Raw genomic sequence first — 18,978 nt, forward strand, 5'->3', positions numbered from 1 at the left:
TTACTACTGTAATATTGTAGTAGCAACCATGGTTAACTGTGTGGTAACTATGGTTCAACTAAATCCCATGGTTAAACGATAGTTACTGTAGTAAAACCATGGTTAATTTTTGTGAGGGTAAACAAAACAGAAGTCTAATAATTTTCTGTTTAGGCTCACAAATGTAAAAAAAATTAAAAAAATTCAATGACCCATTTTATCCCAAGAAATTGCAAAATTAATCAAATAGAAGTATCGATATTGGTATCAGTATTGACGATTTTGGATTTGAAATAATAGGATCGGAAAAAAATAAGTTCTATCGCCCATCCATAGGAATTTATTTACATTTTAATTTATTGTATTTAAATGTTTTCTCAATTTTATGATTAAATAAAAAAGTCTGAGTGTGTATTTTGATAAAATAATTGAAATACAATACGATGTATCATGCCATCATGCTGTAGGCCTATCATGTGAAGTTTACTTTAATTGTTTTAAAAAATTTAATTGTAACTAATTGTAATTGTGGGCCTCAGCTTTAAGGAATATTCTGGTTTCAATATAAATTAAGCTCTATTAGCAGCAATTGTTGAATAATGTTGATTATCACAAAGATAATTACCACTCGCCCCTCATTTATAAACAACAAAAAGGTACAGCAAGGCACTTACAATAGAAGTGAATAGGGACGGTCCATAAACATTAAAATACACACTGTTTCATATATATATATATATATATATATGCAAATCGGCAAAAACAATGAATGTGAAAGTGGAGTGATAGTAAAAAAGGACATGTATTGATTCGTTTCTCACACACATCAATCATCTCGCTTCTGACGCTAATGGATTTAACCAGTGGAGTCAAATGGATTACTTTTATGCTGCCTTTATTTCCTTTTGGAGCTTCAAACATTTGGTACCCATTCACTTACAGACCTAAAGATCTCAAATATTCTTCTAAAAAGCTGTGTTCTGGAGAAGAAAGTCATCGACATCTGGGATGGCATGAGGGTAAGTAAAATAAATAAATTTTATTTTCTGGGGGTGAACTATCACATTAACTGAAATGTTTGCATATATACAGGTGTATATATATATATATATATATATATATATATATATTACACATTTTGAACTATTAATTTAACTCAGAATATACCTTCAAGTTTAACATTTCTCTAGAGAAAACAATCAATGTCATAGTTTTTACATTTGAATGAAGCTTAGAAGACAGCATCAGCATAATGTATGAAACTAAATGGCCCTTTATGGAAAATAAAGTGGTATTGTATTGCGTATAAGGCACTTCAACTACCAAACTGATGAAACAGCGCCATCTATTGGAAGATGTCATGGATATTATACGTTACCATTGAGTTGACCTGCAGTAAAGCAGCAATTGTTATTAGTTTTACATTAAGAATCAAAAAGGAGAAGAAAAGGAGTCTTTTTCATTTCTCATCTTTATTACTTACAAAAATAATGACCAACATTCTGCATTAATGACAAAAATCGTGCATATGCAGTGGGCCTTTTCATTTACTATATTAAAGCTCTTATCAGAACACGTTCTGCTCATTCAATAGCAATCATAACACATTCTTCACTCTCACAAATAAATCCACATCAGGATATGCGTTCAAGCTCAAACTAAATCTGAAAAACCTCATAGAAACAAATAAATATAGACCTTTTTTCTTCTCTTCAAGTTAGAATTAAAGCACTTTTTGATCCTTTATTACTGGATGAGAGGAACAGAATTGCAGAAATAAGCCACTAACGTGTCCGTTTGGCACAACTTCACTGCTCCTCATTTCCAGTTCAATCAAAAGAATGCCTAATACAGCCACTGGGAGTATTAATATATTATTTAGTATCTAAAAGAAAACAAACGCATTCCCCTCCCTGACATCCAACTTGCGGTAAGTCCTGTAAATTACCTATACAGACAACTAGAATATAAGCATGTCAGATGCCTTGGTAATATTAGGTTTGAAGCCGTAATATTATTTCACAACAATTTTGCTTTTATGACTTCAAAATATGTGTGCTACGATCAAGGCACTTGAGGCCAGTTGTTTTTTAACACAAAAAAACAAACCAGATCCACAGAATACTGCTGCTTTCAGTGCAAGTAAATCATTGCCACTCACAATAAACTATGACATTATTAAAGATGGCTTTGAGACTGATGGGTATGATTGTTGGTTTTAAACATGGTTGGTTCCGTTTTAAACATGGTTGGTTTCATTTAAGCTTTGTCATACAAAGCTGACAATACTGCATTTCTTAGAACTCAAACTTAACCCAAACTCTGACAGCAATGTACACTGAAAAGAAGTTCTATCTTGTAACTTACTATTACAACATCTGTGAACTGCTCAGTGTAACCAGTAGGGGGTGATAAGTCTACTTATCACCCCCTACTTGGAAGGTGATAAGTAGACTTATTACACCATACTTGGAAGGACAATGGTGCCAGCCAATTGCTAATGAGGCTTCCATCTGCTGACATTCATTCTCACCTCAGTCCAGTGTTCTGCTTTTTGCTCCATATGTGCACTTCTAGTGTTTATATTTTTATAGCAGAGACGACAGCTATTTGTGCTGAATAACCTGCCCTAGAAACAGCAATCAACTATCCCAACAACTGGGTGAATTTTGCAAGAGGCTAAAATAAAGCCAAAATGCATCTACAAAAAGAGCATAAGGGATAGACATGTGACATAGGTGGTCCTTTGTATTGGTCAATCGGATTCAGTCTGTACGTCATTCCCAACATTCCTATTGCAGCAGCTTTTGGTTGAGAATCTCCCAGATCATGGCTTTCCTGAAATACGGCATATGATTCTACACAGAGAAAAAGAGAAAGATGATTGTGTATATATAGAACCCAAGATGAAAAGCTGTGTTAAAGGTTCTGTAAACAATGTTAGCCGTTCTGGAACTACCGCTAGACTTATGCCCAAAGTAGTCTTATGCCCTAAGTATACTTCGGTTTGTACACGTATGCTAGCGAGTGATGTAAATTTCATCATTAGCATCATCGAGCACTGTATGCACACAGCCAGATTTTACTAATTTTCTCATACTCTACACATATGTATGGAATGATATTCTGGACATTATTCAAAAGGAATTGCAAATTGTATTTGCAATTGCGTTTTCAATTTGTGGACGCATAAAATGTGACATAATCCAAACGCAATTGCAAATCGCGCATTACGGTTTGCATTCTCGTTTAAGCGAACGCACAGTGACTGCCAGATTTCAAATGGAAAAGCAAAGTCCGTTTGCAACTGTGTTTCCCATATCTTACGAGTTTTGGCCCTGTCATATTTAAATAGCAATTTCAATTACCACATCTGCTTTTTCACTTTCTCAGCGTCGCGTATGTAGCCAGCCAAAACTCAAATGGAATACTAATTCCCTTAGTATTTCCATTTCCGATGCCTTACACAGAAACCTGTCAATCAGGGTCAAGGGTGGGATTATGCTATGGGGCGTGTTTGTCTTGGGAATTGACATCACTCACAGTCTATCAGGATCAATAATTAGCACTGCACTTTATTCATCTATAATCTCACACTGGACTGTCAACATATTCTCCTCAATATACTACTTCATAGATATATATATATATATATATATATATATTTCATATACTCCTACTTATTGTGTTGTATATTGTGTGTATTGTTTACTGTACATTGTATATAATTATTGTGTAAGTATGTGTACATTTGATTTGTAAATTGTGTTGTGTAAGTATGTTGTTTACTGTAATTGGTATATGTCTCGTCACTGTCATGACTGCTATGTTGCGCGGAACTGCACACAAGAATTTCACCTACTGTTGCACTTGTGTACATGGTAGTGTGACAATAAAGTGATTTGATTTGATTTGATAAACCGGCGTCTGTTCAGGGCATCACCTCTTGACCGTCGACTGTGAGTGACGTCACTTCCCAAGACAAACACGCCCCATAGCATAATCCCACCCTTGACCCTGATTGACAGGTTTCTGTGTAAGGAATCGGAAATGGAAATACTAAGGGAATTAGTATTCCATTTGAGTATTAGAAAATCAGTTATTTTGAATTCTTATAATAAAGGTGGCTTAAATTTCATTGATTTTGATTCTCTTAACAATACCTTAAATTAATTGGCTTAAACGTTTCCTTCACAATCAATCTTCTATTTGGAGTATAATCCCAAGATATATTTTTTCTCAATTAGGAGGTATACATTTTCTTTTAATGTGCAATTATTCAATTAGTAAACTTCCTGTCAAACTTTCCAATTATCATCAGCAGATGCTTATGGCTTGGAAACTTATTTACAAGCATAATTTCTCGCCACACAATTTTTTAATTTGGAACAACTGTAATGTTCTTCATAAGAGGAAATCTTTATTTCTTGAAAACTGGTTCAATAATGGGGTGATATTAGTAAACCAGCTATTTGATAGTGAAGGTAATTTATTTAATTATTCCGATTTGGTTTCAGGATACCAATTCCCAGTATCTAGTAAAGAATTTAATATAGTTTTCAAGACCATCTCTTTGGAAATCTGTATGCTGTTTAGAAACAATAATAGTGCTACAGTGACTTCTGTTTCTCCCCCTAGCCCTGAATCTACTGTGGTTGGTTCTATTTGTTTTTCAATACATAAATCCAATTATAAAATTAGGTCATTATTTTTGGACCCTGTTACTTCAATTCCTTCCTCCATTTCTTATTGGAATAACCTTTTTGATGATATTAAATGGTCATATGTTTGGTCACATCCTCAGAAATTCTAACTAATAAAGTTAAAGAAATATCCTATAAAATTATTCATAGATTTTATCCAGTTAAATACTTTTTAAAGAAATTTAGAAATGATATTGATACTTCCTGCTCTTTTTGTGAAGCCTCCTCTGAAACTGTTGATCATTTGTTTTGGGAATGTCTTTTTACTCGGTCTTTCTGGAACAATATTGATGCTCTGATTGTCCAAAAGGTTTTATGTAACTTTTCTTTATCATATAGACACATTCCTTTTGGATTTTATGTTAAAGACAAGAATCTAATTAATGCATGTTTTTGTATAAACCTTCTTTTATATATTGGAAAGTTTCATATCCATAAATGTAAATATATGAAACATAAACCCCACTTTAGCTTTTTCAAAGAAGAATTGAAGATGTATTTAAATACAATTTCAACTTCTGTTAACAAGAAAGCAATGAAAACATCCAGAATTAGTGCCATGTTTAATATTCTCTCTTAATGTTTTTTTCTTTTGTGCCCTCTTCTTTTTTTTTTTCTTTCTTCTCTTACTCTTTTCTTTTTAGGCTATTGTTGAATATATTTAAATTTCTTTCACATTTCCTCTCTTAATGTATTCTGAACCATAATTTCTCTTTTGTTTTGAAAGATTGTTTATATTTCTTGTATGTATCGTCTTGTTCTGTTTGTTAATATTGCAATAAAAAAAAAAAAATCATAAAAAAAAAAAAAAATAGTATTCCATTTGAGTTTTGGCTGGCTACATACGCGACGCTGAGAAAGTGAAAAAGCAGATGTGGTAATTGAAATTGCTATTTAAATATGACAGGGCCAAAACTCGTAAGATATGGGAAACACAGTTGCAAACGGACTTTGATTTTCCATTTGAAATCTGGCAGTCACTGTGCGTTCGCTTAAACGAAAATGCAAACCGTAATGCGCGATTTGCAATTGCGTTTGGATTATGTCACATTTTATGCGTCCACAAATTGAAAACGCAATTGCAAATACAATTTGCAATTCCTTTTGAATAATGTCCGGAATATCATTCCATACATATGTGTGCATGTGCCTGTAATTGTTTGAACTAGTGGGTCCTCAAGGTAAAAAAAAAATGGGGCTAATGCCCGATTGTCCAAGAGGACGTAAACGCTGGTGAAAAACAGAAGACGATGGTGAACAACAATGGTGGATATGCATGTTAAGGGTTTGTGTGTAAGGAGGTCAGTAGATACCTGCAGTTGTATAACTGAAATCTGAAAGACTATAAAAGACAACTTTATGAGTCTAAACTCCTGAAGAGAAATAGCCCAGTATCACATAAAAGTTGTAGCGTGCGTGCACACGCACACACGGTATACTTTGAAAGGCTGGAGCGTTCGACTGTACCCAAACACATATGCATATAAATACATCGAATTAGACACGCCCCTCTTTCAAACACCCCACCCTCCAAAGAGATGCACGTACACAAACATGTGGAGAGACCATTGTAATCAGACATGAAGGACAGCAGCACATCATAATGTCAAAGGTAAGGGGAAAAAAATATAATAAAATAAAAAATGTATGGCAGCAAAGGTCTCGGCTTCCCATACATGGACAGTACCTGTCTGAATGTAAGGTTGCGTCCTCGGCTGATATAATCAGCATATTTGCAAACAAAAACACCACAGTCACTTCCGTTCTTCTGCTGAGGGATCTCCTGCAAACAAACAGTCATCTTATGATTTGTTAACAGTATGTGTCTTATGTCAGGTCTCAAGATTAATTTACAAAATATTGTGTTTGTAAACTACAAGTTGCATCTTTTAAGGTATTATATATTATACAATTGCTTACGGTAGGTCGTACACTGCTCACTGTCCACTTAGAGATGTCCAAATCTCTGCCCTTCTTCACCTTGAACTCCTCTTTCAGATAAAGCCTATTGGACAGAAAATTTGGTTAATGAGATACAGAGGTGTAGTCCCCTCTGGGGGGGGGGGGGATGCATCAAGAAATCTATGATTGTTCTCTTTCAATTAATCTCACCAGTGCAAACACCACAATTAAACCAAATGCTCATTTTAGTTGTTTAGTTGATATGAACAACTGATTAAAGGTGTGTTCACACTTGTAGTTCGGTTCTCTTGGTCCTCTTGGTCCGGACCAAAAAAGAAAATGATACATTTAGTCCTGGTTCGCTTTGTGTTCACACTGGCATTTTTAACACCGAACCTAAAGATACGAAACAAAAGGCATAAGTATACGTTCACAACCTGATTGGACAGCTTTTATGACGTATATTTTGCGAGGGAACTTGTCGAACACCCAAAACAATGCTGGCTGCTGGGTGAAATGCGCTCATTGGATTTAAATATGTATATATGGTGGTATTTTTACCAGCTGAGAACAAACGAAGAGCTAATAAAATGTGTAACCGAGTCAAAATAGCACCAGGAATTCCTCCGTTGCACAAACAAATGAAGATATGCAGCAAGGACGGCTGATGGCGGTTCTGACTCCTATACCACTATCGCTCCTATAATGAGAAGAACCAGGTATGCTTGAGGTCAGTATTAGGCAAATTACTTCCTGTTTTTGGTCCGTTTAGATGTCTTTGGTCCATTTTGTGTTCATACATCAATGGAACCGCACCAGAGCTCATTTGGAAGCGGACCGAGACCCACTATACAGGCGGTATCGGTCCGCTTGTTTGGTGCGCACCAAGGTTCGGGTGTCAGCGTTCACACTTGTTCAAATTAACAGCACTAACAGAGCAATCGCACCAGAGTTCCTTATAATCGAACCAAACCTGCCAAGTGTGAACACACCCTAAGTTGATCATTATTGTCAGCATATCGCAATTCACATATCAATATTATAAATAAAAAATATAATCATGGATCCATTTTTTTTTTTTTTTTTTTTTTTTTTACAGTTTTAGTCCAAACTTTAACCAAATATTCAAACATTTTGAAAAATCTATAAACATTTATTAATTTAAATATGTATCAAATATAAGACTGCATTACAGAATTTGAATTCTTCATAGATTTTTCTTCTAAAACATTGAGCAGTGTTAATATATTGCAGTATTATTATTTATTTGTAATTCTTTGTTCAAAGTATGTTTAAGTAATTTAATTATCGTCATAATGCATCTTTTTCATATTGTCTTGCACAGAACATTTTTATAAGTCATTTAGGCTAATTGACGAGATTAACACTGGTTGAACTACATAAACATCTACATTAAAAAAAAAATCTAAAGATTCTTAGATTGTCCGTGAGAAAGAGCGTGAATACGCAGGATCAGTTTCAATATGTCTTGTGTGGTTCAGACTTTCGATTTTAAACATCTTGCATCTTAAAAGGAATATTCCAGGTTCAATACAAGTTAAGCTCTACAGACAGCATTTATTGTTTTATGTTGATTACTACAAAAAATACTTTAGAATTGTCCATCCTTCTCATAAAAAAAAAAGAAAAAAAAAGTGAGGTGCTTACAATGGAAGTGAATGGGGACCATTTTTGAAGGCAGAAATGTGAAGCTTATTTTATAAAAGCACTTACATTAATTCTACTGTTAAACCTCATGAATTATTTGAGCTGTAAAGTTGTTTAACCCTCTGGGGTCTGAGGGTGTTTTGGGCCCTGTAGAAGTTGACATGCCTTGACATTTGTGCTTTTTTCAGTTGCTTAAAAACATATTAAATCTCTAAAGTCTGATAACATTGTATTCAACACAAACTGGGCTACAATATTATGTGAGCAACATGTGTGCACATGTTTGAGAAAATAACGTCTATGCGTGGTTATTGAAAAAAATTAAATTCTAAGTCACTGAAATAAGGCCATATAACACATACTAAACATTTGTCCATAAGACTTTTGAGAACTGGATCTTGTAGCCATGTGAAAACAATCCTGATCACTCATTCATACAAAACAATATAGTCATTTAACTTTTGTAAGACACTTTTAGAGTTAGAAAGGTCATATGCGAGGAGACGTGAACTATCATGAATATGGATGTATTTCACACCTGAGGAGACAAAGACCCCTCCCCTGGGCCTATCACTGAGGAATTTTTAAGTTAAAAGTAGTAATATGACAACATTTTCTTTACATAAAGACTTTATTATTTATTACTGCAGTCTTTGGTGTCACATGATCCTTCAGAAATCATTATAATATGCCATAAAAGAACACAGAGACTACTGAAAGCTCACCCTTTTTATTTTCTTTATTTTACAAAAGCACAAGGTTTTGTTGTTATTGTGAGGGTACACAAATAAAGGTAGACACTTTATAGTCTCTAATGATGTCTTACACTTATCTGTATGCCCCAAAATGACGGAGTATTTTCTGCTGTTTCCGCTGTAATGACGAAAACATCCAGCAGGACGTGCTGGCGAGTCCGTTGACCCCAGAGGGTTAAATCCTAATTTTTACAGTCAATTTAGGGTTTGTTGACATTATATCATCATGGCATCAAAGTTGTAAAATTGGATATAACCTCACAGAAAGTTTTAGTACACAATTTTATCACAAACAATATTGTGTGAACATGATTTTAATATATCTTGTGGTTAAACTTTTAAAATAGTATTTTAACATTACAGTTTGGCCCATTCACTTCCATTGTGAGTGCCTCACTGGAACCCAGATTTTAGCTTTTTTTAAAGAAAAGGTGGGGCAAGTCACAAACGCTGTCGACTGAGCTTAACTTGTATTGAACACAGAATATTCCTTTAAGAAATGGTATGAATGCACACATTAAACATTATCTATATAAGAAAAACAACTGCAATGTACTGATGTAAGACCTTATCTAATAATCACTTACAGAATCATGTTGCAGATGTCATCATGCCTTTGGCCCATGGAATCATATGATCGTACAGACTTTGATTTAAAGTCAACAACCTACAGCGGAAAGAAAATGAAACTTTGACAATTGAGACCTCATGAGGCACACAAATTAAAAGCTATTCAAAAAAATGTAGATCGTGAATATGAGTGGTTTATAAAACCAAATATTCCCATGTGCGTAACCACACTATTCATTGAGTCAAAACAGTGAAAGCTTGTGCACCATGAAAAGAATACAATTTTAATTTGTGCTGGAATAGTTGGTTTGAAATTATAATACTGAAAGTTCACTACTCACAGCAAGGGACCAATGAACACCCAGGTGAAGGGGAACCAGGATGATGTCATAAATGAACAGGTCTACAGCCTTGGTCCAGCGCCGAACAGAAGTATATCCACCACCATGCAGCTTGGGAAATAGGAACGTACTGAAAGAGTAGACCTTCCTGCATCCTATTTCCTGCTCACTGCGAGACATCACGAGATTCATGTAGAAATTGATCACCTGAGAAAGGACATTTTCATTGCATGAAAAGTGTTCCATGTTCCATCAATGACAATGTTTCTCAAAAGATTTCAAATCATTAGAATCAAGTTTTTTTTTTTTACTTGCATTTTAACAGTTAAGGAAATTATCAGGTAATTAATGTCATCTGACCTCAAAAGTATAACACATAAAAACCTCTCAAAAATATGCAACTTTCAGGCAGTACCTCGTCATTGAGCCAGCTGCCTTCTTGCAGGGTTGCCAGATCCCTCTGTGTGATGCGCAGTTTAAAAGCACTGCATAGAACCAGGTTTGGATCACTCTGGGCAAGAGCAGCGCTCACTTCCTGCTGCATCTCCTGTTGCATAAATCATAGACAGCATTGTGACTCACAAACAATTAAGTGGTAATTAACAACACCACCTGCTAAATTCAGATTCTGGAATAAATGCTTGCCATACTCTAGGTGATTTGATGAGTAACTACACCCATGTGCGAATATGCATACTTTCCTACTATATAACATGCAACGACATAGGTGTGAAGAAGCGGTTTGAATAAAAACATTTTATTTAAAAACAATTGCGAAATGACAGAGAACCAACAAAGGACAGGACAATGGCCACATACCCAGATGTATTATGCCTAGGAATGCATTTATACTACACACCTGCATACCTAGAGAATGTACTTAAAGGCCCAGATATATGGGTGTGACATAATTTAGAACAAAATCTGGCCAAAAGACACTGTTTTTGCATTTGTTTCAGTGGTTTGTAACAGCACGCCTTGAAACTTTTAGGAAAACTTCTAACCAGCTGCTAAACACAATTCTTGCTGCCATTGGTCCATGTCATCAGTAGGTGTGACCTGAAGCTCAACCTACCTTGAGGTCAACAGCTAATTTTCAACAGCTAAGGTTTATCTTGTTCAGTCAGTCAAAATCAGTCAAAAAGAACACAATGGTGAGTAGAGTTATTAGCAAGCTGGTGCAAATTTACTCATCGTTCACACTTTCCAAGACCATGTCATTTTTTTTTATTCTAGTCTACAAGTCTACAAAAGGAATAAAAAAATAAAATAAAGTACTAAAATTCTCTCAAGTGCCCATTCACTCTTTTGTTTTAAATGCTACTTCACTTATGTTCCATCTGCAGTGAAAGCCATGCACACACATGCCCAAAGTAAGCCAATCATCATTCTTTTTTCTTTATTCTGCACAGGAACACCTATACACTCATATTTGCAATAGTATCAGTGTCATCATAAATTACAATAACAGTGTGTGTCCGGCATATATTATGGTCGCACATTAGCGTCATGAATTCACAATGTAAACAAGAAAAATGTAAAATTTCTACTGCATATATATTACTTTAAATCATCCAGTGGTTAAAACAACTTATTTTACTGACCTCATGTGAATTCTACTAGAATAAAGGCATCAAGTCATTGACAACACATTTTAACTGTAAAATTAGTTAAGGTCTTACTGAGCATCCTCATATTTAAATGCTCTTCTAAATGCCACTCTAAATGTTCGCAAACAGTATAGCGTTGCTTGGCTGTTCAGAACATCTTTTAGAAGGAAAGTACACTGGTGGCCAAATGTTTGTAATAATGTACAGATTTTGCTCTTTTACTTTTATTTCACCAAAGTGGCATTCATCTGATCACAATGTATTGTCAGGATATTAATAACGTGAAAAATTACTATTACAATTTGAAAACAAATTCAGAACTACTTCAAAAGAGTTCTCATCAAAAAATCCTCCACATGCAGCAATGACAGCTTTGCAGCTCCTTGGCATTCTAGCAGTCAGATTGTCCAGATAGTCAGGTGACATTTTACCCCACACTTCCTGTAGCACTCGCCATAGATGTGACTGTCTTGTCTGGCACTTCTCACGCACCTTAGTCTAGCTGATCCCACAAAAACTCAATGGGCTTAAGATCCATAACACTCTTTTCCAATTATCTGTCGTCCAATGTCTGGTTCTTTGCTCACTCTAACCTTTACTTTTTGTTTCAAAAGTGGCTTTTTCTTTGTAATTCTTCCCATAAGGCCTGCACCAGAGTCTTCTCTTTACTGTTGTACATTAAACTGGTGTTGAGCGGGTAGAATTCAATGAAGCAGTCAGCTGAGGACATGTGTGGCGTCGATTTCTTAAACTAGAGACTATGATGTACTTATCCTCTTTTTAAGTTGTACATCTGGGCCTTCCACATCTCTTTCTGTCCTTGTTAGAGCCAGTTGTCCTTTGTTTTTGAAGACTGTAGTGTACACCTTTGTATGAAATCTTCAGTATTTTGTAAATTTCAAGCATTGCATAGCCTTCATTCATCAAAACAATGATTGACTGCCGAGTTTCTAGAGAAAGCGTCTTTGGCAAAAAATCTTTTTTGCCATTTACGACCTTAAGACATGTCAGTTTATTGCATACTGTGGCAACTCAAAAACAAACACAAAGACAATGTTAAGCTTCATTTAACAAACCAAATAGCTTTCAACTGTGTTTGATATAATGGCAAGTAATTTTCTAATACCAAATTAGCAATTTAGCACGATTACTCAAGGATAAGGTGTTGGAGTGATGGCTGCTGGAAATGGGGCCTGTCTAGATTTGATCAAAAATGACTTTTCAAATAGTGATGGTGCTGATTTTTTCATCAGTAATGTCTTAACAAGAGTTTGTGATCAGTTGAATGCCACTTTGGTGACTTAAATTCCAATTTTATTCTGAAACAGCAAAATCTGTACATTATTCAAAACTTTTGGCCAACAGTGTACTGTATATCGGTGCCTTAATGGTCTAAAAAAATAAGTTCATTAATTGCAGTATGGGAATTCGGATGCATTTTGTATCTCAGTGACCCCATTAACACCTGGTATTAAGATGTGCTTCAGGTGATCAAATCACTAGTGATAGATGCTATATCGGTCAATACTTTGTCATTGGCCGATAACGGATTCCGTCTGATAACCAGATTCACTTCGCTGATAAGCAAAAGTGTAAACTTTCCCTTATGTCAGTTCCAAAATCTACCAATCAATTTTTCAATGGATAGTCAACACTTTCTGAAATGATATTGCAAATTTGAGTAAATAAGACAAAAATTAAGTGTTTGTTTCACTTTAGAAATTTAGTGCACATTTGTGTATCAGAATTTATATTGCATATCGGCCATACTGCTCTCTAGATAACAATTTGGCAATTGAAAAACCAATATCGGTCGACAACTACTAATCACAATGCTAAATAAAGGTGTAAGCTGGGTCCAAAATGTTTTGTGATCAGACCACTTAAACCACATACGGAGTTGGTCAAAAATGCATGGGACCACATCGCATGAGCTGCAAATACCCTGACTGAGGAGAGTCATTACGCCACCAGGAGGACTTACAGTGCATTGGAAATTGGGCATTCCGAATTGGGGAGATAAAGTGGAGAAAATAAAAATAAAAAGTTTGATTTTAGATTAAATTTCAAGTACATCCAGAAATAAAAGTGCTCATATTTTTTTTTTTTCACAGTATCATCATACAATAACACTCTGATATGAGCGATTTATGCAGCCATGAAATCAGAGACCCTCCCCTGGAAATCCTAACACAATGTGTCACAGGAGACGCATCTGAGCATCCAGGTGTAAATGGCAGTGTCTGTGTAAACAGGGCCACATAAAAAAAACAAATTTACACCAAAAAAAAAAAAAAAACACTTAGAATAAATGCAAAAGCTATAACACAATTTACAAAGGCCTGGATTTCAATTGCAAAAACTAACCTTTGTCAGTCTGGGAAACTCCTCACTGTGCCTCATCGAGTCTGTAATCAGTTCCGGCCTGGACGGTAACAAGTGCTGAGGCCCTGCTGCTGTGTCTTTCTCCTTAAGATTCAATCTGGCCTCAACCTCTGCCGACAGATCCACATCAACGGGCTGAAGAGAGGGAGTTCATGTTAGTCATTTTAAAACTATATACACTATTCATGTCTGACATATTTTTCTTTTTTTCTTTAAACACACCTGAACCTAGTTTTTAGAATAACGATCTCCAATTTAATCTTGTTTCATAGTTTTAATATGTGGCCACCAACCATTGCATGACAATCTAGTTGGTCACTATGATTTTTCACTTACGATTTTTCTTGCCGTTTGACCATCCAGTCCTCTTTCCTTTACATCACTTCCTAATGTGCACCGATTAACATCCATCATTCTGTAGTAGTGCAAGAAACACAAATAAAACAATATAAACCCAATAAAATGGAGGTAGGCTGTTTTAAACTAGGCAGTAAAAATTATGTGAACATAGTAAACATTACCTCTCTTTAGTCTGCGTCAGTGATATAGGATTCCTCCACACAGACATGTTGGAGATGGCTTAAGTCAAATATAGAAATATTTGATTTAATTTGTTTAAAAAAACCATCATGAGATTTTCATCAAAAGGATAGAACTGTTTTAGGGACAGATGGGAAAACAACATTAAGCAAAAACAAATTTAACAAATATCAGGGATGGGCCACTGTTAGCTGGGTGCACAACAGATCACAGTTGAGCTCACCTCTCACAGAAGCAGATCTGCCCATGTCAGTAGTGGGACTGAGGGAGGAGGCCTTGTGTCCATCGAGGGGAAAAGTTGTCCTAATGAAACAAGAAAATATTGTTAATGTCCTCTTTTAGAATTATATTGGTGACAGAAATGTACAGTTTGGATACAAATGAATGAATGAGGTTTTTCCACATTCATTACAAAAGGCCAACGAAAGACTCATGTGTTTACATCAGAGGCTTCATCAGTCCAAATGGCAGTGGTTTACTCTTAGAGTATTTCTCTGACACTATTTCTACCAGCTTCCTGTAGTGCTCTCGATCACTCTCGCGCAATGCCTGCACCAAACGTCAAAACAGGGAGAGAAATCATCAGGTCATCAATCTCCCAGGCATCTCGGTTTATACTTAGCAAACACGTGATTTTGCTTAACAATAATATAATGACAGAGAGACCAAAAGTTCAATAAAATCCAGTTCTCACCTCCTCCACGGTCAGGCAAGGTTTGTGTGTACGGCTTGATGGCTCCATGTCAGGCGGTCTTGCGCTAAGCCCTTGGGAGGCGTAAGACGGCATCAGCTTCAGAGATCTGGCTCTATCCTGGCTTCCTTTGTACATTATTACTCCACTGATCAAGGAGACAAATTCCAAGATTGTTTAAAAATTACAAATGAGCATCAACAGTTTTATCATAAAGAAAAGGAACATGTTGACAGTGTTGTTTAGTATATGAGATTACATTCTCTACTTCAAGTTCAATTGTATTTATGTAATTGTGTTGCATAATTATATTTATCCCACAAGGCAATGAAAACAAATCATTTAAAATTTGTGTTTTGAGGTAAAATTAAACAGTACATCCTTTGAAGTACAATCATAGTGCATTTTTAATTCATTATTTACATTTATGCATTTGGCAGACGCTTTTATCCAAAGCAACTTACAGTGCACCTATTACAGGGACAATCCCCCCGGAGCAACTTGGAGCAGAGTTTCCGCTAGAAAAAAATGGTGCCGGTCAAAGTGAGGTTTGAGGTTTCGTTTTACGGACATTTTGATGATATGCCGGTCAAATATATCACCTCTTAATTAGTCAAGTTGAGGAAAACTGGAGGCAGTCTATGTAACTTAAAAAATTACATAATCAGGCCGTATAGAATGCAACATATTATTATTAGCTTAACTTTCAAATAGACGAAAAAAAAACATGAACGTCCGATTGGCGTCAATCAACGCCAATTGTTTTTTACTGTGGTTTCACACACATTCACTTTTTGAAACATTGAGGCACGGATGTACCTAATACAAATAAATAAAACATCTCCAGTTAACTAGCAGATCATTCATTTAGTCCGTTATTAAACAAGAGATCTAGCGCTAAAATCTGTTGTTTTTGAAATCAAGCTGAGCTTCGTGTCCGCTGCTATCAGTTGCATGGACGACGCTGCTGCGAAGTTGCGCAATCTTCACTAGGACGCAGCGTTTCAATCTATCGCCGTTGCGGAGACTCTCTATTAATTCCGGTGAAATCACAAAATAAAATGCACACAAACGTGTCCCTGCTTGATATGTAACCATCCACTGATGAACATAGGCTATTCAGTTTTGATGATAGAGAAAAAAAACTGCACGAATGCGCGGCTTAGAAGCACTGATCTATCTATAATGAGATGTTCCTGATTCACCATCGTCTGGCCTCTGAAAAAAGCTTTTAAAGCTAGTCTGCCTGGGCCTGGCCATATTTGAAACGTCTCACTCAATCGTTCGTTGTTTAGGTCTATATTGCAGCCATTTTAGGCGTGCGCTTTATTTGAAATGCAGCATGCGATGTTGTTTCATAACTTTCAAACGATAGAGCCTGTTCCTTTATAACATAGCAAGAGATCGGTGTATTTTTGCTTTATACATTTTAGGCTTATTCTCAAATTCAGATTGTGTTAGGGAGACGGGATTATTAGGCAATTTTAATCGGACAATTTGACCGGAGAGATTTAATTTTGTCGGACATTTAATTTTTTTACCGGCCAATGTCCGGTAATTACCGGACAACGGAAACCCTGACCTGGAGTTAAGTGCCTTGCTCAAGGGCCCAACAGTGGCATCTTGGTGGTGCTGGGGCTTGAACCCCCAACCTTCTGGTCAGTAACCCTGAGCCTCAACCACTGAGCCACCATTGCCCCCATTATCAAATTATAAAACAGTCTTAAAGAAACAACTCAAGAATAACACTAAATTATAAATAAATAACACTTACTCAGGTTTCCTCAAAGCATGTGTGTTGTGGTGGACATTGGGTGCTGTTCTCTCTTTACTCTTAAGACCAATTTCCATCTGTGTATCTGAGGGGAAAACCATTACACAGTAAAACTCTATTAGTGATATATAACACACGTATGGATATGTGTGTTAATCTCCAGAATGAATACATAGAGAAACTGGAAAAGGATTTTGAATGCAGGATTACCCATTTCGCTGCTCTCATGCAACGTTATCAAGCTGTTGCTGTGTATGTCATCAATACCCATAAAGCCAGCCCTGCCAACCTGAGCCACCAGTGAGCAAAACAATGTGTGAAACCAGGGATTTTGTAAACAAAGAGACATTAGCTACTTGGTGATAATCATGCAATCATACCGGTCCATAGGCATTCTGCTTTTCATATTCAGCACTTCTGTGGTGTCTTAAACGGAACAGCCCAGCAATCCCTGCAAAGGTTTTCTTCACAACTCTGACAATCACATCTGTAGAGAGGGAGAGGGAGAATACATTTCAAAAGGTTTTGATGGCAGGTTACAGAAAAATATCCAAAGGTCTTGCTAAATTCTGGCCAAGCTAAGTTAACACTGTAAATGCAGATGTTTATAGAAGATCTCATCTAAATATTTACCATGTCTTGCTCTCTTGGTCTCTGGATATTCCGTTGCACCATCAGCAGAGTACACACTACAATACAAGAGAAAATGAAACACTTGAAGACATGGACTCTTTGATAGGATCACCAAACATCTCCAATATAACAAAAATCAGCAATAACAATTAACTAGGACATAAGTTTAATTTGCTAAGAGTTCTGACATCTAAAACCCTAGATTATAATAGTAACATGGGCTTCTTAAAGCTAATTATTAAAGATATTATTGGCTAACTGGCAAATTACAATGTACATGGACTAAGACAATATTCAGTCAATTTAATGACGAACGAAAAACGTGATGGTCTCGTTACAGCAAGCAGTCTATAGTAGTATATTCGACTGTTTAGTGTTCGTTTAGTGACTCCATTCTGTTCAAAGTTTGTCACTGTGTAATTGTAGCAAATATGATAAACTGCGTATACTAAACTGAATTAATGACAAACAATGACTGTTATAAACTAACCGACAATAGCCAAACCAAAACAATGAGTTGTCTGAGGAGTAATATCGAAACAAGAGTGATTTGGTGGATTCAGAAAAGAGGAAAACAAAGCAGGACCAATACTTTACCTTTGATAGTTGCGTTTGGCGGGCCTGGTGTTCTCCTGACGCTGTGTGTCTGTGCCCGCGGCTCGTGCTTCACCGTTACCGCGCTCACTAGGCCAAACTGCGGATTTCCCACCAGAAAAGGGCACGAAGAGCGACGATAATCCGTCAACTATCCATCCATACATTACAAACCACCACGATGAATAAGACTCTCCTTCGTTTGTTAGTGCCAGGTCTATACTGAAGAATTTGTAATCAAAATAATATGCAGCTCGTGTTTCAATAGCCTTCCGTTTCCTGCGTCACTGATATGTCAACTGCGACAATACTGCCGCCCACTCTCGTGCTAAGGATATTCTGTTGGTTGTAAAGCATTTGATGAAAACAAGTTTAATTAGTGAATGGGGGAAACCAGCTCCCCCAATTCACTTTAGACGTCGTTTCTTTACTGAGTAAAATCAGGCATTACACTCCCGAGTTTCTACCCAGCTAACAAAAAAGATCCCCAGAACGTCCCCTGAATGGCCTCTGGGAACGTTCGCAAGACTTCCAGCGGACATTCGGGGACGTTCGCTACCAGTCATTTAAACGTCACGTTGAATCAACGTCGTTAACACTATTGAAAACACATATAATCGATTCAAATGATATGCTTAACTTATGTTGAAACTATGTTGATTTCAGTTGGTTAAAACTATGCTATGCAATCAAGAACATTTTCACTTTCATTTTAAAATCCTAAATACTTTTAATCTTCCACCTTTTTAATTACAATTTTGTGGTTCCTCAGGTTTTACTAAAAATACCATAATTTTACCATGGTTTGCCATTATGAAAATTAAACATGGTTT

At 36.2% G+C, this 18,978-nt stretch overlaps 1 protein-coding gene across 1 annotated transcript; it reads right to left on the reverse strand.

The window, feature by feature from the left end:
- Positions 1-1,442: 1,442 nt before the first annotated feature.
- On the reverse strand, positions 1,443-18,748 carry LOC127646968 (sentrin-specific protease 2-like). The gene is made up of 17 exons (XM_052130973.1): positions 18,149-18,748; positions 17,552-17,607; positions 17,299-17,405; positions 17,129-17,207; positions 16,919-17,003; positions 15,148-15,292; positions 14,896-15,002; positions 14,677-14,756; positions 14,435-14,492; positions 14,250-14,328; positions 13,896-14,048; positions 10,334-10,465; positions 9,919-10,125; positions 9,595-9,674; positions 6,603-6,687; positions 6,370-6,465; positions 1,443-2,837 (listed from the first exon to the last, which is right to left on the reverse strand). The coding sequence occupies exons 1-17, from the start codon at positions 18,310-18,312 to the stop codon at positions 2,772-2,774; spliced, it is 1,779 nt and encodes a 592-aa protein (XP_051986933.1). The 5' UTR covers positions 18,313-18,748; the 3' UTR covers positions 1,443-2,771.
- Between the last annotated feature and the right edge of the window lie 230 nt (positions 18,749-18,978).

Source organism: Xyrauchen texanus, chromosome 7, assembly GCF_025860055.1.
Source record: "Xyrauchen texanus isolate HMW12.3.18 chromosome 7, RBS_HiC_50CHRs, whole genome shotgun sequence".
In the NCBI taxonomy this organism is placed as follows: Eukaryota; Metazoa; Chordata; class Actinopteri; order Cypriniformes; family Catostomidae; genus Xyrauchen; species Xyrauchen texanus.

What these genes read in the sequence shown, in the direction of transcription:
- LOC127646968 (XM_052130973.1), bottom strand. Translation starts at nt 18,312, where the DNA reads ATGTATGGATGGATAGTTGACGGATTATCGTCGCTCTTCGTGCCCTTT. An exon ending in AGCAGAATGCCTATGGACCG is followed by an intron (nt 17,208 to 17,298) that starts GTATGATTGCAT and finishes CTGGTGGCTCAG; the next exon opens with GTTGGCAGGGCTGGCTTTAT. An exon ending in TGAGCAGTGTACGACCTACC is followed by an intron (nt 6,466 to 6,602) that starts GTAAGCAATTGT and finishes GTTTGTTTGCAG; the next exon opens with GAGATCCCTCAGCAGAAGAA.